The sequence below is a fragment of the Pituophis catenifer genome, unplaced genomic scaffold, assembly GCF_029215685.1.
Source record: "Pituophis catenifer annectens isolate HBS135680 unplaced genomic scaffold, rPitCat1.0.hap2 SCAF_8, whole genome shotgun sequence".
NCBI lineage: Eukaryota > Metazoa > Chordata > Lepidosauria > Squamata > Colubridae > Pituophis > Pituophis catenifer.
Genome location: NW_027256888.1, coordinates 16,605,376 through 16,628,959, shown reverse-complemented (window position 1 = coordinate 16,628,959; position 23,584 = coordinate 16,605,376). Strand labels below are relative to the sequence as shown.

At 36.2% G+C, this 23,584-nt stretch overlaps 1 protein-coding gene across 1 annotated transcript; it reads left to right on the top strand.

Annotated features, from left to right (window-relative positions):
* Positions 1 to 809: 809 nt before the first annotated feature.
* On the top strand, positions 810 to 23,172 carry LOC139320315 (methylsterol monooxygenase 1-like). The gene is made up of 6 exons (XM_070948564.1): positions 810 to 1,098; positions 2,477 to 2,784; positions 17,638 to 17,786; positions 19,524 to 19,650; positions 20,371 to 20,525; positions 22,383 to 23,172. Exons 2-6 carry the CDS (start codon positions 2,530 to 2,532, stop codon positions 22,588 to 22,590), a joined length of 894 nt encoding a protein of 297 aa, XP_070804665.1. The 5' UTR covers positions 810 to 1,098; positions 2,477 to 2,529; the 3' UTR covers positions 22,591 to 23,172.
* The last annotated feature ends 412 nt before the right edge of the window (positions 23,173 to 23,584 follow it).

The following is a 23,584-nucleotide window of genomic DNA, read 5'->3' as shown; positions in this document are numbered from 1 at the left end:
CTGTTTTTATTGGGTATAGTAAAGGGTTTTACATTGGATGAAACTAAGCTGATATTGTACATGATAACAGCAGCGAGATTATTGATAGGTAAATATTGGAAAAATGAAGCTTTACCCACCATTGAAGAATGGACTTTCAAGATGGCCAGTTTTGCGGAGATGGCGAAGATCTCAGCATATTTAAAAGATCGCTCACAAGAGACTTATGAATGGGAATGGAAAAAATGGATAGATTATGTGCAGAAAAAATACCAAGTTAGGAAGTATCAAATTGTTTTTCACTGAAAGTTAATCCATTTTTGTGTGGTGTTCTGATGATCGGCCAGCAGCTTAAGCGCTGTCAAGAGTGGTGGGTTTCTTGACTTTAATCGAGGCAAAGTTACTCACGTCCGTGGCAATCCTTAAACCACACGTGCCTCCTGGGTGCTGCTAAATGAGTAACACACGGACTGGTAGCCAGACATCCGCGAGGCTCTCCTGGCTTCACACACAATCCCACGGTCCTTTTAAGGACCTTTTAAGTACCAAAATATATCTATAAAAGATACATTAAGATAAGAGAGAGAAAATGTATAAATATGGATCACTGATGCGAAGATGTTGAAAAGAAGATGTAAATATCTGTTTTTGTTTGTTTTTTAAAAAAACTGTTTAATAAAAATATTTTTTTTTAAAAAAAGAATATCAAAATGTTTTGTTTCCCCAGGTAGCTTAAGCTATTCATTTTTACTGTATTTATGTCAGTGAAAGCCTGCATTCCTTAACCGGGTTCTATCAAATATCGCTTTCATTTAAACAAAACACAACAGAGCAGGAAACTCTTGCGGTTTCTGTGGTAACCACCCCTGCTACAGTATCCCGCCTATCTTCATTGGTGAAGTGATGTCCACTATCGGCTGCCCCAAGAAACCTACCCATCCTCACTGTCGAGCGAGCGCACGCCTGATCGTGACGACATCTCGCGCTTTAGCCAATCGGAGCAGCGCAAGCCTTCACAGCTATTCCCGGGAAGCTTCTTTCTGAAGAGCTCGCGCTGAGGACGAATTTGCCTTTTTTCCCCTTCCCTCCACTGGAGCTTTGCGGAGAGAGCTGCGCCAGGTAAGCGAACCAGAGGCATCGCTCGAGTGTGACTGTGTGGTTGTGTGGACCTGTGCCTTTCCGGCCTTTCTGCAGCGCAATGAACCGGTCTCATCATGCGGAGGGTGGAAATGCAGGAAGAGGCACTTTCCCGAAGTGAACTCATTGCCTTTCAGTATGTTAGCCTATTAAACATCCCCAAAGAATGACAAATCCCCTCCGCATGTTTATTTGTGTGTGTTTCGCTTCTTTCCCCTTTTATTAGTGGGTGTGTTTGCGGGGGAGGGAGGGGTGGATATCGTTTTAAGTAATTTCTAATGCATCTCCGTCAGAAACAAAGCAGATTTCTGAATTAGGGAGGGAGATTTGTTTCTTGCAGATGAGGGGATCATTGAAAGGTACTTCTCCAACAGATGATACATTTACTCATAATGGTTGCAAAAGAAGGAAACATCTGAATAAAAATAACTTGGTCCTGGACTTTTCTCCAAGGCACTCAAGGCAATGTATCTGTCCCCCCCACCCATGATTTTTTCACAAAGGTCCAGTGCAGATCAGGGTTAATGAATGGCTTAAAATGGTTTCGTATCAAATATTCTAGACAAACATTGCCCCAACACGATGTTCTTTTTAGTTGTAGCAGTTAGCAATTAGAACTGCATCACAATACTTCTGGAAAGCAACAGGTAGAATAAATCAGCTGCCCCATATTATCTCTCTCATGCAAAATGCCTTTACTGGTGATTATATTAAATTACATAAATTACACAAATCTTAACTCCATAATATTCACAGATATTCCTTCTTGATCAAATATATGTAAACACAATTTAGAGTTAAGATTTGTGTACTGTTAGAACGATGTTGAATTGTACAAATATCATGGATGTATTTTAGTTACAGATGTATCTGTATTTGTATTTTAATATTTTAAATTTTAATAAAGGTTTTTTGAAAATTAAAAAAAATACCTAAATTAAAATAAACCTGGATAAACTCAGATTTCTGAGGCAGCTAACTACTTTTATCATGGATTCATGTGAAGCCATCATCAAATTACATCCATCTGTATCTAGAAATCCATTACAATTACTCATCTAAAACCTTTTGGGTTCTACATGTGTGTTTTTACAGACACCTGATATGAGACCATAGTCAAAATGTAAATCATATCCATATGCTCAGAATGGGGACAATTATGAATCTCATTTTTTGTGGAATTTTTACATGGACTCTAGATGAAATGCTCTCAAAATGTACCTAACTGCAAATTTAAGTTCTAGAAATTGCAAACTTGCCTTTATAGTGTGTGCTGTAATATAGAATATATTAATATTAATATTGCACTGCTGTTTAAGTCTTACCATTTATCGAGTTCTCTCAATTTGACATTTTACAGATTCATAGAAACTTTGTTAAGAAACTGTCAGTGTGATGTGCCAGAACTGAACGATGGCAAATAACAATAGTTCTGAGATACTGGATTCCGCCTACCTTGCTATAGAATACATTGACTCTTTGCTGCCTGAGAATCCACTACAACAGCCACTTAAAAATGCTTGGACCTCTATGCTGGACAATTGCACTAAATTCCAGATTGCAACTTGGGGTTCATTTCTTGCTCTTGAACTTTTCTATTTTTTAATATGCTTACCTGGATTTGTATTTCGGTTTATACCTTATATGCAAAAATATAAAATACAGCAGGTAAGATGGAATTTTTAAAGGAAAGAGAACACAATGTTAATCTATAGTGCTAAAACATTAGCAGGAGTTTGGTAGCACTTTATTTAGCTTTATTTTGCTATTAAAATGTATAAATGTTTACGATATGCAACTCACTTTATCATACTAATGTAGGATTTAAATTGGGGTGCGATGGGAGTAAGGAGGGCAAGACCATTGGTTAGGAAAATGCAGTGTAAGATAGATTACTATTATATCAGTTAGAATTTGTATTATATTAAAAACATTATGTTTGTTGAGATGTTCTGAGATTGCTAAAACTTTTGGGAGATATGTCTGTCCATCCATCCATCTGAGTGACTTTGGGACTGTCATTCTCTCTCAACCCAACCATCTGCCAGGGTTGTGGAGAGAATAGGAGGAAGGAATTTTAGGTATGTTTTCTGTCTTGAGCCACTTGTAAAAAGGGGGGATAAAAATAAATAAATAACATGCAAGTTCAGCAACCTCTCATTCAGTGGTGGAGTTAAAGTTTTTCCAAAACTGGCACTTTGAGATATGCCATAAAATGTCCAAAAAGTTGAAATCATATTTTTTCCCCTTGTTTTGAGTTCTGGTGTCAAATGCTCCAACACTAGAAGTTTTTAAGAAGAGATTGGACAACCATTTGTCTGAAGTGGTATAGGGTCTCCAGCTTGAGCAGGGGCTTGGCTAAAAGACCTCCAAGGTCCCTTCCAACTCTGTTATTCTGTTCTGTTATTCAGACTGTAGAGGTTATTTCATTCCTTTAGGAATGATATGTTGTTTGCATTTGGTTAGAAAAAAATATCTGTTCCTGTGCCAGTTTCTTGATAAGATTTCAATTCCAATTCAATTTCAATTCAGTTGAGTGAACTATGTGCTCTCATTGTAAACATTGAGGGCAAGAGCTGGGTTAACCTTTGTTAACACACTAACTTTGTTAGTGAAATATCAGAAACTTTCCGATAGCTGTTTTTGTGTCATTAAATTTCAAATGTCATTGAAGTTCATTTATTTTTTTTTATTTTTTTTATTTTTAAACACACAAAACATAAAAAATCCATCTTTCATAACAATTGCAAACAGTGTGTTGATCGGTTACAAATCCCTTGTGCTTAATCCCCATATTCATATTTTACAAATTATCTAATTTCTCATGTTATCAACCTGGTATATATCTTTGTATCATTATCCTCATTTGTTATTTATCGAACAATTGCATTATCATTCCAAAAATAATTATTTTCATATATTATATTTTAACATACATTTTATATTTCATATTTCATTTCCATGTTTTAGTATCTAGCCATTGATAAAATAAATCCCATATCCTATAATATTGTTTATCTTTTTCTTCTCTAATTTCAAATACCAATTTACTCATTTCAGCACATTCCATGATTTTCTTTTTTTTTACTTTTTTTTACTTTATTATCTGCATCTACATACTATAGATATACTTTCTTTTTTTTAAAATTTAAAACAAACTTTATTAAATTATCAAACAATTATAAAAACAATTAAAACAATAATAAGATATTCATATACATAGATCATATCATATATTTGACATTTCATTTCTATTCTTTTACATATCTATATATATTCTTCTTCTCTACACATTATATATTTCTTAACTTAGTCCCATATTCATTTTCCTGACAGTGAAGTCGTTGTTGGTATTTATATGAAGTAAGCATGGAAATACCCTCTCAATTATCAGTTCTCAATTTAAAATTCACTATTAAAGAAAGGTAAAATTTAGTACTCATTAAGATTATCTATATGGTTTACTACGTACATCCTTATCCACTTTCTTTTCGCTTAATCCAATCGTACCACTTGTCCCATACCTTAAAATATTTTGAGCTTTCCTTATCCTTTAATTTCAGTGTTAGTTGATCTGATTCTGCACATGCATATATTTTTTGTATTATCTGCTGATCAGTTGGCACATGATCGGTCTTCCAAACTTGTGCAATTGCTATTCTGGCTGCCGTAATTATATGATGTATCAAATATGTCATTTCTTTTCTGATATTTTGTTTATATATTCCTAATAAAAAAATCTCTGGGTCTAATTCTATTTCTTCTCCTGTAATTTGTGATATCCAAATTCTGATTTTCCCCCAGAATACCTTAATTTTGGGACATAGCCACCATACATGATAATAAGTTCCTCGGGCCTGTTTACGTTTCCAACAATTCGGATCCAAATTAGGCAGTGGTGGGATTCAATTTTTTTAACAACCGGTTCTGTGGGCGTGGCTTAGTTGAGGGTGTGGCTTGGTCATGTGACTGGGTGGGTGTGGCTTGGTGGTCATGTGACTGGGTAGGCGTGGCTAGCTGATCATGTGACCGGATGGGCGTGCCTATGTGCATAGGGACTACTCAGAGGGCTGAAAAAAGTCATTTCTGACTGATCCTCGCACTTTTGACTGATCCTCGCACTTATGACCATCCTCACATTTATACTCATTGCGGCATTCTTAACAACCATGTCAATCATTTCACCACTACTTCTCTTCACCACGGTGACAAGATAGGGCGCAAAACATAAAATGTGAGGACAGTCGTAAGTTCAAGGACTGGTCAAAAGTGCGAGGATCGGTCAAAAATAACTTTTTCAGCCCTCTAAGTAGTCCATATGCACATAGGGACTACTCAGAGGGCTGAAAAAAGTGATTTCTGACAGGTCCTCGCACTTTTGACCGGTCATCATTTATCTTCTAGTCCAGAGATCTCCAACCTTGGCAACTTTAAGCCTGGCAGACTTCAACTCCCAGAATTCCCCATCCAGCTATGCTGGCTAGAGAATTCTGGGAGTTGAAGTCCACAAGTCTTAAAGCTGCCAAGTTTGAAGACCTCTGAGCTAGGGCTTTGGGGCCAGCCTTTTGGGGAGGGGGTCCCATTCGGAGAGACCCCCTGCCTCTCAGGAAGCATCAGGCCCAGGCAGAGAAAATTGCCAAGGTTGGAGATCTCTGGACTAGAAGACCTCCAAAGGTCCCTTCCAACTCTGTAATTCTGGTATTGGCAAGCAAGCACAATTAAGCTACTTAAATCCTCCAGAGCAGGGGTCCCCAACATTTTGGACCTCAGGGACCACCAAGTTCATAATTTTAAATTTCGTGGACCACTAATACGAATCCAGCGCGTCGCTTGCTGAAGCACCTGCACTCCCAGTGACGGGATAGGGTCCTTCAGGCACTCTCCCCCCCCCTTTCTCTCTCTCTCTCCCCACTCATTCTCTCTTTCTCTCCCCCCTCTTTCTCTCTCCCCCCTTTCTCTCTCTCCCCCTTTCTCTCCCACTCTTTCCCTCTCATTCTCTTTCTCTCTCCCCCTCTTTCTCTTTCTCTCCCCCCCCTCTCTCCCACTCTTTCCCTCTCATTCTCTTTCTCTCCCCCCTTTCTCTCCCTCTCTCCCCCACTCTCTCTCTCATTCTCTCTCCCCCTTTCTCTCCCTCTCCCCCCCCACTCTCTCTCTCATTCTCTTTCTCTTCCCCCTTCTCTGTCTCCCCCACTCTTTCTCCCCCTTTCTCTTTCTCTCCCTCTTTCTCTCATTCTCTTTCTCTCTCCCCCCCTCTTTCTCTTTCTCTCTCTCTCCCCCACTTTCTCTCTCTCATTCTCTTGCAGGGGACCGATCTGGTGTCTGCAACAGAGAGCAAAAAAAACACCTCGGTATATTTGCGGCGCAAGGCAGCCCTCATTTCCTGCCGACTCGGAGCGGTAAACAGCGTCTGGTTCGGGGAGCAGCCGGATTTTGCTCTCCATTATTCTCTCGGCCCCCTGCAAGCTCTAATCTCTCGAGAAGCCCAACCAAAGTTTCCCGCGCCACTTCAGGGAGCGCTCCTCGAGAGATGAGAGCTTGCAGGGGCCCGAGAGAGCAATGGAGAGCAAAATCTGGCTGCTCCCCGAACCAGACGCTGTTTACCGCTCCGAGTCCCAAGCGACAGGAGATGAGGGCTGCCTTGTCCCTCAAATATGCCGGATTTTGCTCTCCATTGCAGACACCAGATCGTAATGCACCACCTGCAAAAATGCAAAAATTTCCAAATGTAGCCCTGCCCTCTTACAGCTCTCCTGATGTTCAACTGTTGTCTTTCAAGGAGGATACTTGGCCAGCTTCATGCTTGATGTCTCCCACCTTGGCAGCTTTAAGACTTGTGGACTTCAACTCCCAGAATTCTCCACAATTCCCCAGAATGGGCTAGGCAGGAGTTGAAGTCCAAACGTTGTAAAAGAGCCACAATTGCCCAGCCCTGGGTTAGGGTAGGCTGACGCCGCGCGGATGGGAGGCGGGGCAGGGCGAGGGGCGGGCAAGCCAGCAATTTAACAAATGGTTCGGTGTGCTGCGGGGCCAATAAATTACAAAAAAACACCGTTTGTTAAATTGCTGGCTCGCCCGCCCCATTTATTGGCAATAAATAGTAGTGCGGAGGGGCGGGGCAAGGGGCGGGGCGAGCCAGCAATTTAACAAAGGGTTCGGCCAAACCCCCTAGAGCCCCCAGAATCCCACCACTGAAATTAGGGTACATTTGTGCTAGCCTCGCGGGGGCAAGGTGCCACCTATACCACATTTTGTATTGGTTTTCCTTGTAGGTTACTGATTTCGTTATTTTGATGTTGTTTTCCCAAATCCTTCCCCATTCTTCTAGTTGAATATTTTTACCTATATTTCTAGTCCAGGCAACCATTTGTCCTTTAATTATATTCTCATTTAAGTCAATTTCTAATAAGTATTTATATATTTTGGATATTAATTTCCCTTCTTTCACTTCCAGAAATTTGTCTAGCCTATTAGGATTCACATCAATTCTTCTTTTGTCCCTGTCTTTCCTATATCTATTTTGTACTTGAAGGTAGGGCCACCAATCCAATTCCATTCCCGCATCTCTGAGGTCCTGGCGTGTTCTTAATAATCCATTTGAATCTAATAGATCCCTATACCGTATAATTCTATGATAATTTATAGTATTGGGGTGCATAGCCGCCTCCACTGTGGAAAACCACCCAGGGACCTTCGTGTAACATTTTTTCTTTGTCTCCAACCAGATGTCAATTAATGCTCTCCTAATTATATGATTATTAAAATGTTGGTACGTCTTGTTCCTGGAATTCCACAGGAAGGCGTGCCACCCCATCATTAAATCATGGCCTTCAAGTTTTAATAATCGTTGATTACCTAGGTTAACCCCTCTTTTATCCATATCAGGCCTGCTGCCTTATAGTATTTCTCCCACGCCGGGAAACCAAAACCTCCTCTAAGTTTATCATCCTGTAGTGTGCTCAAGCTTATCCTGGGTTTTTTGCCCTCCCATAAAAAATTAGACGTAATTTTATTTAAGTTAATAAAGAATTTTTTCTCCAATTTCACTGGGATAGTCTGGAATAGGTAGAGGAGTCTAGGCAAGTTTTCATCTTCAGAGCCGCTATCCTTCCTAAAAATGAAATATTTAACTTTCCCCATCTTTCTAAATCGTTTTCAATTTGATGTATCATTCCATCGTAATTGTTTCCCTTTATATCCATATTCTTATTTGTCAGGTTTATTCCTAAATATTTAATTTTCTTAACTACTTTTAGCCCAGATTGTTTCTCTAATTCCTCTATTTGTTTCGTTGTTAGGTTTTTGATTAATATTTTAGTTTTATCCTTATTAATTTTCAAACCTGCGACTTTTCAAATTTTTCAATTTCCTTCATTAGATTGGGTTCTGTTGAAAGTGGATCTTCTAAGAAGAACACAAGGTCGTCCGCGAAAGCTTGGACCTTGTATTCTTCTCCTTTTATTTTAAGCCCCCTTACATCTCCATTTGCTCTAATTTTCCGAAGCAGGTTTTCTAGAGTTAATATAAATAATAGCGGCGAGAGAGGACACCCCTGCCTTACTCCCCTACCTATTTCAAAAGAATTTGTTGCTTCTCTGTTAATTAGTATTCTTGCTTTTTGTTTAGTATAAATTGACAAAATTAATTCTTCGAATTACTCGCCAAATTTCATATTTTTAATTTGTTGGGTCATAAAATTCCAATTGACTCGGTCAAACGCCTTCTGTGCGTCCAGAAAAATCAGGGCTACTTGTTTTTCTGGATGTTTTTCATAATATTCAATTACATTCATGACTGTCCGTAAATTATTTCTAATTTGCCGGCCTGGTAAAAATCCGTTCTCATCTGCATGTATCTTCCGGTTTAATATTGTTTTAATTCTGTTAGCCAATAAATTCATAAAAATTTTATAATCCGAATTTAATAATGATAGCTGATAATAGCTGTTTTTGTGTCATTAAATTTCAAATGTCATTGAAGTTCATTTCTTTTTTTAATTTTTTTTTATTTTTAAACAAACAAAACATAAAAAATCCATCTTTCATAACAATTGCAAACAGTGTGTCGATCGGTTACAAATCCCTTGTGCTTAATCCCCATATTCATATTTTACAAATTATCTAATTTCTCATGTTATCAACCTGGTATATATCTTTGTATCATTATCCTCATTTGTTATTTATCGAACAATTGCATTATCATTCCAAAAATAATTATTTTCACATATTATATTTTAACATACATTTTATATTTCATTTCATTTCCATGTTTTAGTATCTAGTCATTGATAAAATAAATCCCATATCCTATAATATTGTTTATCTTCTTCTTCTCTAATTTCAAATATCAATTTACTCATTTCAGCACATTCCATGATTTTCTTAATAACTTCATCTTGTGTTGATATCTTCTCATTTTTCCAATTTTTAGCAAACACAATTCTAGCCGCTGTCAGTACATTCACAATCAAATATCTCACTTCTCTATTGTATGTCTCTGGCACAATTCCTAATAAAAAAGTCTCAGGTTTAAAGTCTATGTGTTTCTTTGTCATTTTTTCCAACCATGTGTGGATTTTAGTCCAGTATCTTTTTGCTTCTACGCATGTCCACCACATATGGTAATATGAGCCCAGTATCAGATGACATTTCCAGCACTTTTCAGATTTGTTCTTGAACATTCTGGCTATTCTCGTCAGGGGTCGATGCCACCTGTAAAACATCTTTATACAAATTTTCCTTATATGCTGTTGACATTGTCATTTTATAATTTTGCAACCACAATTTTTGCCATTTCTCTAAATCAATTCCATAACCAAAATTTTTCCCCCATGCTATCGTTGTTTCTTTAACTTGTTCTTCTTCCAATTTTACCTCTAATAAATAACCATACAATTTTTTAACTACATAATCATCAGAACCTGTTAAAATTTTATCTAAGTTAGTCAAAGTATTATAAAAACCTTCTTCCTTACAATCTTCTTCATATCTAGAACGTATTTGCAAATAAGAAAACCAATTCATCTTAAAACCTTTTTCTTCCAGTTCTTTCTTTGATTTAAGTTACCCTTTTCATCCATTAATTCACTATATCTAACAATTTGTTCCCTTCTAAATGTTACTGAGTGTGAAAATGCTTCAATCGTTGATACCAAGACTGGAATTTTCAAATAATGTTGTTTTTTAATCTTCTCCCAAGTTGATAACAAAGCCTCTCGTATATGGTGTCTTCTAAAATACCCCTGTGCTTTTGTTCCCTTATACCATAAAAACGCATGCCACCCCAACAACAAATCATGTCCTTCTAAATTCAATAATCTGGTGTTTCTTAACGTTACCCATTCTTTAATCCACATCAAACTTGTCGCTTGATAATAAAGTTCCCAGTCGGGTAAACAAAAACCCCCTCTCATTCTGGCATCTTGTAATAACCTTAATTTTATCCTCGCCTTTTTTCCCTGCGAAATATATTTTAACACTATTTTATTTAATTCTTCAAAATAATCTTTTCCCAGTCTAATTGGAATTGTCTGAAACAAATATAAAATTCTAGGCAAAACATTCAGCTTAATAGTCAATATCCTCCCAATCAATGATAGTTGTAAATTTTCTCATTTTGCCAAGTCTGTCCCAATCTGTTGAGTTTGTTGTAGTTATTCTCCTTAAGTGTGCTACATCTTGCTGTCAAATATATCCCCAAATATTTAACTTTATTTTTGACCTGCATCTTTGATATTTCCGCCAATTCTTTTTGTTTTACCAACATATTTTTAGTCAAAATCTTTGTTTTATCTTTATTAATTTTCAAACCTGCTACTTTCCCAAACTCTCCTATTTTATCTATCAGTGTAGTTATTTATATTAATGGATCTTCAAGAATAAAAACCAGGTCATCTGCAAATGTTTGCAATGTATATTCTTCCTTTTGAATTTTCATTCCTTTTATATCTTTTTCTTCTCTAATATTTCTATTTAGCACTTCTAATGTTAATACAAACAAGAGAGGGGACAGTGGACAACCTTGTCTGGTACCTTTTTTTTATCTCAGTAGAATATGTCAATTCTCCATCTATCATTACTTTTGCAGTTTGTTTATGATATATAGCTTCTATTGCTTGAATAAATTTTTTGCCAAAGCCCATCTGTTCCATTTGAAGCAACATAAATCGCCAATTCACATTGTCAAAAGCTTTTTGTGCATCTAAAAATATCAGAGCCATTTGCTTTTCAGGATGGACCTCATAATATTCAAAAGTGTCCAGAATTATTCTCATATTATCTCTAACTTGTCTCTTTGGCAGAAACCCATTTTGATCTGAATGTATAAAGTTGTTTAGATATCTTTTAAATCTTTCTGCCATTATTGAAGCAACAATTTTATAATCTGAATTTAGCAGGGATATGGGTCTATAGTTTTTGATTTGTTGTGGGTCAGTGTCTTCCTTAGGAACCAATGTAATATGTATATGCCTCTGACCATGACTTGGGTATATCCTTCTTTGTCATCACTTCTAAAAGTGGGAGACTCAAGGATTCCTGCAATGTCTTATAATATTCCGCTGGCAGTCCATCTGGCCCTGGTACCTTCCCATTCTTTTGTTTTTTAATTGTTTCAGTTAGTTCCATCATCGTTATATTTCCCTCTAGCATCTCCTTGATATCTTTAGGGGTCTCAGGTAAATTTGCATTTTGGAGGTATCCTATCACATTTCCCTCCTCTATACTTTCCTGCTCATACAGTTGTCTATAATAGTCCTGAATATTTTTTTCTTCTCCTTGTTCCCAAATTTGCTTTGTTCTTGGTCGTCCATTAGTTGTATTATTTTTCTTGATTCTCTCTCTTTTTTCAATTTATATGTTAACCCTCTGCCTGGCTTGTTAGCATTCTCAAAATAATTCTGTTTAGTACTTCTAATTTTTTGGGCTAGATCTTCTTTCTCCAATAACTCCATTTTATGTTTTATTGTGTCCATTTTCATTTTAACATCTTTTTTATGTGGAGATTTCTGGAGTTCTTTTTCAAATCTCTTGTAATCATCTTCTAGTATTTTATAAATTTGTCTTTTCTTAATATTTCTTTTCCTTGTATAGTCCATTATCAGACCTCTGGCATAAGCTTTCATTGTATCCCAAAGTTTTTGCATCAATGTGTCCTCTTTCCTATTCTGCTTGAAAAGAAGCCAATTCTCTCTCCATTTTCTGGACAAAATCCTTTTCTTTTAATACAGTGTTATTTAAAGTCCATCTGGATCTTCTCCTTTGTCCTTTCCATTTCACTGTCACTGGGTTAGGATCTGCCTACGTATTTGCTTCTATCTCAATTTGTTCTATATTCAAAGTCAATTCCATTTTTGTCCATATCACACCTAATCTAGACCAAGATGAGTGTCTGTCAGAATAGAAAGTATATTTATAATTTACAATTTATAATTCATTTCTCATCCACTATACCATTAAAATTTCCCATCATGCAGGTATTATCATATTCCAATTCAATTATTTTCATATGCAATTTTCTATAGAAGTCACCTTGATTGTTATTTGGAGCGTATAGTGCTATTAAAAGTATTTTCATATTATTATCTATTATTTCTATCAACATTCTTCCTTCATCATCTGCGTATATATGCTCCGCTAATATTGTATTTCTAATATATAAGACAACTCCTCTTTTTTTACATTATGGCAATGATGTAAAAATTTTCCCTAATTTTGACTGCACCAATAACTGTTTGTATTGCTTTTTAATATGTACTTCTTGCAAGCGGATTATATCAAATTTTAATTTCTCTAATTTGTGGAATACCTTTCTTCTTTTAACCATTGAATTAAGTCCATTTATGTTAATTGAAATCAATTTTTTCTCTTCCATTTTCATACTTTGTAAGAAGGATTTATTGTTCTAGTAGTTCTCGGTTCACATTGTTCTTTGTATTCCACAGTCCCCCCTACTACTCCTGCTTTTTCAATCATTGCTAAGTCCTCCTCTTGGAGTTCTATTGGTAATTCTGTCTTTTTCAATTCCACTTCCTTCTCTTTGAGGAATTCTGCATAAAATGCTTTAGCTTTATTTATTGCATCTATTCTGTATCCTTGCTATTGCCACATTAGCACTAATCCTTCTGTTATCAGCCATCTGTAGTTCACACCTTTTTGAAGCAGTATTTTAGTCAAGAATTGGTATTCTCTCCTCATCTTCCTCACTTTTCTTGGTATTTGCTTCAGAACCACAATTTCTTTCTCCTTGTACTTCAATGTTTTTTCTCTAGCAATCTGCAGTATTTGTGTTTTGATTGATTTCTTGGTAAACCTTATGTGTACTTCTCGTGGTAATTTGTTGCGCGTTGCATACCTTGTATAAACTTGATATATCTCATCTGTGCCATCCATCTTCTTCTCCTTGGTGACTTCTAGTGCTTCTGCTAAGATTCCTATCATTACTTCTGCCAAATTCTCTCCTTTTTCTTCCTCTACATTTTGAAATCTGAGATAGAATTCTGATCTATCCATCTCCCATCCAACTAATCCACTCCTGTCACATTCAACTTCTTCCAATCTAGTATCTATATCTTTAATTTTTTCTTCTCTTTGCTCCTCATTTTTCTCAAGTCTATCTTCATATTTCAACATCATTTGCTGTATACTCTCCACCTTTTCATCTGTCTTTAATTGTTGTTGTTCAATCTTCTGGACTACTTGGAGAATCATCTATAGTGTTGTCTCTTTCTCTTTTTCTTTTTTTTCTCCTTCTCCTGTTGAAGCATCATCTGAATGGATCGCTGTCTTCCAGATGGTGATGAGGAAGGCGTGGTTGAGGAGGAGCCTACTGCCGTTACCTTTCTACTCATTCTATCAAGTAGTCACAAATAGCCAAAAAAAAAGAAAGCCAAAAGAAAAAGAAAAAAGAAAAGAAAAAAAATAACAATTCTTTGGGTTCTTCTATACCATAATCCAATTTAAAGGAGGCGTATATCAATCCAAATGTATAAAAAAAAAAATCTAAAAAATCAAAAAGGAAGGCCAGACAGAAAAGAAAGAAAACAAAACTGGAAAATAAAAAGCCAACGAAGAAAAGAAAAAACAATCTTCAGGCACTTGTGTACCTTAATCCAATTCAGTTATTTATAAAAGGAAAAAAAGTTTCATAAGTCCATTAAAAATATTTAAACAGGGGAAGGATACAGAGAGTTATCACTTAGCAAGGAAAAAATGAAAGGAGAGGAAAAAAAGATAGATTTCAGTTTTTCTGCTGCTCTCCCTCCCAAACACTAACAAATCTCGCTCATTCAGTCTCAGACTCCTACTTCTGATAGCTCCGCAAAGAACACTTGAATAAACAATACAGATAATTCAAATTTCCACAGATGTGCTTCCAACTATCTTATCTGCAAGAAAGTTCAGAGTCCTTGAGTTGTAACAGAATGTAACACAATTGTTGCAACTTGCAGCTTGAGCAGAAAAAATAAGAAACAAAATTTCCAATCCACTAGATGGCAATATTACACACTCCCCTTCCTTTCCCACAATTGTAATCCAATTTAAAAAAAAAAAAAAAACAAGTGGCCTAATCCAATAAAATTGAAAAAGAAATAATCCTCAAAAAAGAAGAAAAGATTAAATAGAAAGAGAATTATAATAAAAGCCACAAAGGCTTAAAAATATAAGACAAAAACTCTCAGTTCTATTAATCCCTTTCAATCCAGTCCCAGTCAAAAACAAATAAAAAAAAAAGTCCACCTTAATTTCGCTCCTTAATTTCCTTTTATCTCCAATTTAGTTTCCACTTCAGTTTCAGGGTGTTCTTTTATATTGATTTAAATTGAAAGTCTCTTACTGCATCGACTCACTGTCCTTCTAATCTTCTTCCGGAGCTGTCCCAACTTAAGAAGCTATAATGGCTGTCATCCCGCCACTATAAAAAGGGCTTCTCCTGGATCAACCAGGGACTTTGCGGTGACCCTGGGATCATCAGGATGTGCCCTCCACTATCACAGTCAAAACAAGACTGTGAGGTCCAATTAGGACCGTCTGGCGGTGGGGCTCTCAGCGGCGATCCTGGAGCCCCAGGAATCCTCCGTCCATCTTGCCATGATGTCAGCTCCTCCCCCTCTCGAAGTTCATTTCTTTAAATGCCCAGAGTGACTACATTTAGGATTTGAATTGGAATGAGGGAGAGTGAAGGGAGAGGAAAGATTGTTACACAGATGCAAACTACATATAAAATAAATTACAATTTAAAATTACATATAATTACATTTATAGTGCATTAAAAGCCTTTGTGGTTGTTGAGTGTCCTGGGAGGTTAAAATGATCTGATACTTCTTTGCCCTTATTGTGTGGTGTCGTAATATGAAATTTGTATCTATTGGCTCTTTTGCAAAAAATTGGTATCAAATCTCAGTTCTGTCTGGTAGTATTGAAAGAAATGAATAAAAAGGACTTGAAACTCTGATGATTACAATAAATTAAATTTATCTTGTGGGGTATTATTTGGCTACTCTTAACTACAAAGATCTATTCAAAGATATGCTGAGATGCAATAAATGCTAAGCTTCAGTAATTACCCTCAACAAATTGTGAAAATATAACTTCAAAAAAAAAAAAAAAGAGAGAGAGAGAGAGAACAAAGAGCTTTTCTGTCAGGCTTGGAGCTAATCACTTGAAAAACCTGTTGTTAATATGTCTGCAAATTATTTATTTATTTATTTATTTATTTATTTATTTATTTATTTTTATTTTATTTTATTTGTATACCACCCTTCTCCAACAGGACTCAGGGCGGTGAACAGCCATGGTAAAACATAACATATAAAATTTAAAAGCAATTTAAAAAAAATTAAATAATTTTGGCTATCCATTTAAAACCAATTACAAATTAAAATCAAAAGGATGGGATCAAGTCAGCCCGGCTAGGTGAAAAAGATGTGATTTCAGGGCCCAACGAAAAGTCCGGAGGTCTGGTATCGTGCGTATCTCTGGGGGTAGGTCATTCCAGAGGACAGGTGCCGCCACAGAGAAGGCTCTGCCCCTGGGGGTCGCCAGCCGACATTGTCTGGCCGATGGCACCCTGAGGAGTCCCTCTCTGTGGGAGCGTACTGGCCGGTGGGAGGCTATTGGCGGCAGAAGGCGGTCTCGTAAATACCCCGGCCCTAAGCCATGGAGCGCTTTAAGGTGGTCACCAAAACCTTGAAGCGCACCCTGAAGACCACAGGAAGCCAGTGCAGCTCGCGCAGGAGGGGGGTCACATGGGAGCGCCCTGTCGCTCCCATAATCCCCTGCACGGCCGCATTCTGGACCAACTGGAGCCTCCGGGTGCACCCCAAGGGGAGCCCCATGTAGAGAGCATTGCAGTAGTCCAGATTGGACGTGACGAGTGCTTGAGTGACGGTGCGTAGGGAGTCCCAATCTAGAAAGGGATGCAACTGGCGTATTAGGCGAACCTGATTTGATGGGAGAAGACTAAAGTCTTTATGAAATTCATGAAATATCATGAAATTACGGGCCGTCCTTTAACTAGCAGCCATATACATAACTCTTGCCTACAGAAAACTTTATTTAAAGCAGAGCTTTAACTAGATTTATAACTTAAAGCAGTTTAGTTTAGTTTATTTGATTTATATACCGCCCTACTCCCAAAGGACTCAGGGCGGTGAACAGCCACAAGATAAAAACACATAAATACAAAATTTAAAAACAGAATAAAACCGAATTAAACAATTTGGCCGAAGACAGATTTAAAACACCCCAATAAATTAAAAATGAATTAAAATTTGCGTTTTAAAAAAGAAAAAAGGGAAAAATTAGGCCAGGCCAGCCTGATGGAATAAAAAGGTCTTGAGAGCGCGGCGGAAAGTGCGTAGATCAGGGATCCTCCGTATCTCCGGGGGGAGCTCATTCCAGATAGTAGTTGATTTATAACTTATATACTGTGTGAATTATTTATTAAATCCTCACTAATATTTGTATTGACTAAAGTGCATCAGAAGAAATCTCACCTGAAATTATTAATTTCAGTGCAGGACAAATAAAATCAAAATAAAAAATAATCAGAGAACAGTTCTCTAATTCTTAAAAAATCAGATGGTTCATATTCAAATCACCTCATTTCAAGAATGCACATTTTGCAGTGTAATATTTGAACTCAAGTTAAGCATCTTACTTTGCTGCAGTCCTATCCATACTTATGGAGAAAATACCACTGAACATAATGACGCTTATGTTTGTAAGTAAACTTGCCTAAGATTGTATTCTTAATTAAGAGAATCACTATGAATGGACAGTAATTTTCCTATCTCAGTAATTGGAATAAACAGGCATATGGGGTAGAGAGCAAGGACAAAATTGTATAACCTCAAGCCTTTACATGTACTGTAGGAGACATTGCAACAAAAATACAAAAGTCCAGAATATGTTGTGATATGTTTTATGTTAGCATTATTGTAGTTGGAAAGAGAGCCTGTAGGAAAAGTAATCAGTTTGCTATATTCACTATTTAATTATTTTTGTTTATTTGCCGCTATTATAGGATAAACCAGAAACATGGACAGGACAATGGAAATGTTTTAAAAATGTTATGTTCAATCAGTTTTTTATTCAGCTGCCTCTCATATGTGGTACCTATTATTTCACAGAATATTTCAATATTCCTTATGACTGGGAAATGATGCCAAGATGGTAAGTAATATTTGATTATTTGTCATTATTTGTTTGTTAAAAATACATATTTCCACACATTAAAAATACTGATATTTTTATTTATTTATTTATTTATTTATTTATTTATTTATTTATTTATTTATTTATTTATTTTTCAGATTTCTATACCGCCCTTCTCCTTTTGGACTCAGGGCGGTGAACAGCCAAAATAAAACACTTGTACACAAAAGTTAAAATAGATTTAAAATAATTAAATAAAGTTTGACCCATAATTTAAAACATTTCAATTAAAATCAATATCAAATTTTAAAAACCCACCATAAAATCAGGACAGCTCGGCTAACTGAAAAAAATAGGTTTTAAGGGCCCGACGAAAAGTCCGGAGGTCTGGGATCACTCGTATCTCTGGGGGTAGATTGTTCCAGAGGGTAGGTGCCACCACAGAGAAGGCTCTCCCCCTGGGGGTCGCCAGCCGACATTGTCTGGCTGACGGCACCCTGAAGAGGCCCCCTCTGTGGGAGCGAACTGGCCGGTGGGAGGCAATTATATGCTGATCAAGGACTGGATTTGGGAGATATTTCCAGAAGTTTGACCAAAAATGTTTTTGAATCTATGGCTCAGTAATTTCAAATTTATTAAAAACTAGAGAATGCTGTGTCCTAGATGAAAGGGGCAGATGGGGGGAAGGAAGGAAGGAAGGTTGTCAGAGGCTTCTGAGGGATTGAAAATGATTTTAAGGCAATTGAAAATAAGCACAGACTGTCAACACAATTGTTAATACAGATGGACATTATGTTTTTTAAAACTGAAAGCTTCTACAGTAAGCACAATATAAACATGAATAAAGAGTTTTTGTTAATTCTTCTTTAAAAAAAAATATAAGCCTTAAAATCAAACGAGCAATACCTTCTGTGCTAAATCTAAATTCACCATCCATCTAAATAAAGAATTTTGCTTTCACTCAGCTTCCCAAAAGTTTTCATTATGACTGGGAATAAATGCAACAGATGTGTGGTAAAACAAACAAAAGCCTGGTTCTTACATTTTTACATTACATGAGAGAAGTGCCTTTCTTCCCCCTACTCCCATGCCCATCATCCCTGCCCTCTCCTTCCCCCCTCCCATGTGCTCCTCTTTCCCACCATGTCTATGATTCTGGCACTTTGCCCCAAATCCATCATGCACTTCCCCATTGGTCCACTGGAGGGCGAATGTTACGGCTGGCTTTCTAGAGGAAGCTGCGAAGGAACTGACATCACAAACAATTGCCACTCTAGGACACCACACTTGGTCTCCTTAACGGCCCAGGTGCTCCAGAATTATGCTGGAAAACACACACACACACACACACACACACACACACACACACACACACACACACACCCCTAGGGGTGCTAGGGGGAGGCAGTGTCTGTTATTTCTAATTGTCTGTTAATCTCTATACATTCTTCAAATTTTATCATTTATTCATTCTACAAAACAAATACAAATATAATAGATAATACCTGGATATCTTTATTCAGGATGAAAATTGAAGCCTAAGTGCTATTTTATTTTAAATATAATATAAACTACATCATATGTAACTACTGTTTCCTGTCTTTCTCAAAAAGCAATTTATTTTGCTGTGCTTGTTGCTCCAAGGGGGAAAAATATGTTATTAAAATTTCTGTGTATGTTATGTCAGGTTTCTAGCATTGATCATTGGATAGATTGCACAAATATATATCTCAAAAGCTAATTTTTCTTTTAAAGGTTTGTGATACTTACTCAGTGTTTTGGATGTGCTGTGATTGAAGATACCTGGCATTATTTCTTGCATCGACTACTTCATCATAAGAAAATTTATAAATATATCCACAAAGTACATCATGAATTTCTTGTATGTAATTTCTTAAGTTTTTGGTTTACATGGTTAAATTGTATATGTGCTTACCAATAAGAATATTCCATGAAACTCACCGGAACTTGTTTCGGTATATGATTGCAACCTTAAAATTTCATGCAATGGACATGTGTTAGTTATTATTTTTAGAAATAGGGAGACGAAACCTGGGGTTTATTATTTGTCTATATTATTTTTACTTAAAGTAAAGTTCTTCCTATCGTATGAGGCCAGAAAGGTTTACAAGAGGTTAAGAGTTTTAAACATTGCAGTAAACCAACAATATTTTTTGCAAAACATTTGTACATTTGTCAGTTTTACTTAAATAACTTAATTTCTGTTTCTAAAATAATATGAAAATTAGTATCAAGCAACCTCTTTAGCATGGTCTTTTTTAAACGTTGAGGAAAACTTCACTGAATACACAAGTTTCCTGATCTATTGAATCCTGTCTGTGTGTCTTTAAATCATACAGTATCCACAGTTATACAGCACCTACTGTTTTAAGGAGCTGTCTGGAGTTAGCAGTAGCAAACATTATTACATTTAGAAATGTGTTCTATTTATTCAGTCTTACATTTCCTGAAACTGTGTGAGTTCAAAGTTAGCACACGAAGGAAAATGATCTCCTGAAACAGTCATATTGAAGCATATATATGAATTTTTTCTTCAGTATGGATACACGTGCACAAACCTTTTCTGTATACTTTTCTTCAGGCACCATTTGGGATGCAAGCTGCATATGCACATCCTTTAGAAACTCTAATCCTTGGAACTGGATTCTTCATTGGGATAATTGTCTTCTGTAATCACCTAATTTTGCTATGGGCATGGATGGTTTGTCGTTTGATAGAGACCATTGATGTTCACAGGTAATCTTCTGTTATTTATTTATGATTCTTTGTGTTCAGATTCAGAAATTTTAGAATTATTTAAACAACTATTTGAAAAAGTTGTCAATAACTTCTCCATGACAAGCTTCTAAATTCTTCAGATATTGTTTGGGCAAAAAGGTTTTCACTAGTTAAATAGAATATTGAACAGATGAAAGAAAAATAAACCTGAAGAATAAGAAAACTAAAAAATCTGATCAAGAGATATCATCTAGAAACAAGGAAGGTTAAAGAAGCACTGGAAATAATAAAGTATCAAATAACGGCTATAGCCAAGAAGATCAGCAAATATGAAGCTCAAATTGCACACTATAGGCAGAATCTCCAATTTCAATCAAATCAGAAACGTTTGTACAATCCATCAATGGAATGACTGCAGTGAACCCATCAATACCTGATAAAGAAACAGTGTAGTTCTGGGTGCAGCTATGGGACAACATGGAATGGAATAAAATAGAATTCTTTATCGGTCAAGTGTGATTGGACATACAAGGAATTTGTATCCAGTGCATAAGGTCTCGTTGTACATACAAACGACAAAGTGATGTCATAGATCATAATCATGCATAAGGTCTCGTTGTACATACAAACGACAAAGTTATGTCATAGATCATAAATCATAAGATATAAACAACAAATGATAGATCATTTGAAAGAATGGAGCCTGGATAAAGAAAGTGGATTAGAATAAAATATAAGATGAAATGAAAGAACTTGTAATAAAAACAGAAAAGGACAAGAAAAATCAGGTGCTTAGAAATAACAGGAGTCAGTACAAACATTAGAGGTTTTGTGTAAAGATGCACAATAGAAGACATAGTTGCTGGTCAGTGGTGATAGCCTGGGAGATGTTAATATCAAAAGAGAATTCAAGGAGATTCACTATTACCACTACTGCTTGTCATTGTCAACAGTACAGAATAAATCAAGTCATGGCTATCAAACATCAAAAACATCTGCTTGGCTATCCTATCTACTTTACATAGATGAACTGAAGCTGCATGGACAAACACCATCTGAAATAGAATTGCGTCTAATATATGAAATAGCCTTATTAAATACTTTGTTCTTTACATATAGTAGTTTATACACTGCTCAAACAACTAAAGGGAACACAAAACCACTGTATGTAACAAACAAAGTATTTAATAAGGCTATTTCATTCATTCAGATCTCGGATGTCTTCTGCTTGTGTTCCCTTTATTTTTTTTGAGCAGTGTATGTATGTATGTATGTATGTATGTATGTATGTATGTATGTATGTATGTATTTTTCTATAGCCAGGTTCTTCCTACGTAAACCAAGATTTTTATGCAGCCCTAGTTCAGTGAAATCACAATCCACTACTTTCTAGGCTTTTTTCATGCAGCCAGCAAGCACCCTGCTGCCCATTGGGAGACTGCTGCCCAGATGCTTGCTGATGGGAACAAAGAAAAAGGGGCTTGAGTTACACTCACCAAAGGCCTGGACAAAGATTTTAAGGGCCCTTCAAAACATCAGTTGGCTGGGCCATTCAAATCTTGTGAGGAACCACATTCCAGAGGGCAGTTGTTGATACAGAGAAAGGCATTCTTCTGGGATGTTTATAGATGTTATTGTTTAATCAATGGAACTCAAAGTGCACCGATCCTGCCAGATCGGATTGGCTGGCAGATACTATGGGAGAAAATGAAAAATATGAAAAACTCATGCTTGACTAGGTTGTGTAGGTTTAGGGAATAATCACCATGTAGAAACTTGTCTTAGTATGTTACTTATCTCTTCCCAGGGTTGAGAAGTTTTTTTCTGCATGTTGTAAATCTAACAGTCTGTGCATTCCATTATTTTTCCTTTCAGTGGCTATGATATTCCTCTGAATCCTTTACATTTCCTGCCCTTTTATGCTGGCTCTCGCTTTCATGACTTCCATCATATGAACTTCATTGGAAATTACTCTTCAACCTTCACATGGTGGGATAAACTCTTCGGAACTGATTCGCAGTACAGTTCTTACCAAGAGAAAAAGAAGAAACAGAAAGACACAGTGGAAAAGAAGTTGGAATAAATTTCCCATTTGCAACACTCTTTGGAGCACCAAAGAGGGACATGGCCTCGTATTTTTGCTTAAAACTAGAAAACGTAATAAGTATTGCAATTCAAAGCAAAATGCAGCTTTTAACAAACCAACCAAGCTTATGTTTGCAGCAGGAAAAACATTCACTGATGCATTTTCCAAATGATTGTGCTTTTTCTATCCTATAGATATGTCAAACAAATACAATATATATTTAAGAAAATGTTAAATATGACCAAATGATTGAAATTATGTAAAAAAAAAAAAAGATGTACATTAAAATTAAAATAAGGGAGGTTTTTTGCATTAATCTGAATCCTAAAGTTTAGAAAGAACAGCTACATTAAGTTCACCAATTAAAGCTTTTGTGGGAATCCTCTTTCCCAATTAGGTAGATTTAAGAAACCATCTTTATTTGCTACAAAGAATATTTTTACTTGGTTTTTAATGAATGTTATTGTAATCTGTATTACACATAACTGTAAATTGCTGATTTGATTATTAAGATAATTTGTCTTAAAATAGTTGTGGTTGATTTCTTTGTCATGTTTTCTGTACGGCAAATAAAATAATATTGGGGTTCAGGCTATTATTTCCTGGTTCCTTTTGGTTTGTTCCTATCAAACAATAAGTGCTATGTTTTTGTTAATACACAGTGGCAGGTATTGATAACTGGAACAGAATGTGTATGGGCACTGAAATTTGATAGTAGAGACTTTAGATAACTAACCATCTATATGAATACTTCTTGGCCTTTCTGACTTACTATGGAAAACACTAAATTGTATAACCTGCTTAACCGGGATTCTATCTTTTAGAAAGCCATAAACTTTTTTTTCTTAAAGACATCTGCTGCAGAAATTGGGTGGGGTATAGCTTTACGGTTTTCGGGCACTGAAGAGTGTTTTTGTGCCAGCATTTTCCACTTCTGATGTCCCCTCAAAAACAATGCTTATTCTATTTTTATTTTTTTTTACTTGAAATG

Bases quoted from the DNA above. Each gene is read 5' to 3' on its own strand.
- LOC139320315 (XM_070948564.1), top strand. From the start codon at position 2,530: ATGGCAAATAACAATAGTTCTGAGATACTGGATTCCGCCTACCTTGCT. The intron at 17,787-19,523 runs GTAAGTAATATT...TTTCTTTTAAAG, and splicing joins TGGGAAATGATGCCAAGATG to GTTTGTGATACTTACTCAGT. The intron at 19,651-20,370 runs GTATGTAATTTC...ACTTTTCTTCAG, and splicing joins AAGTACATCATGAATTTCTT to GCACCATTTGGGATGCAAGC.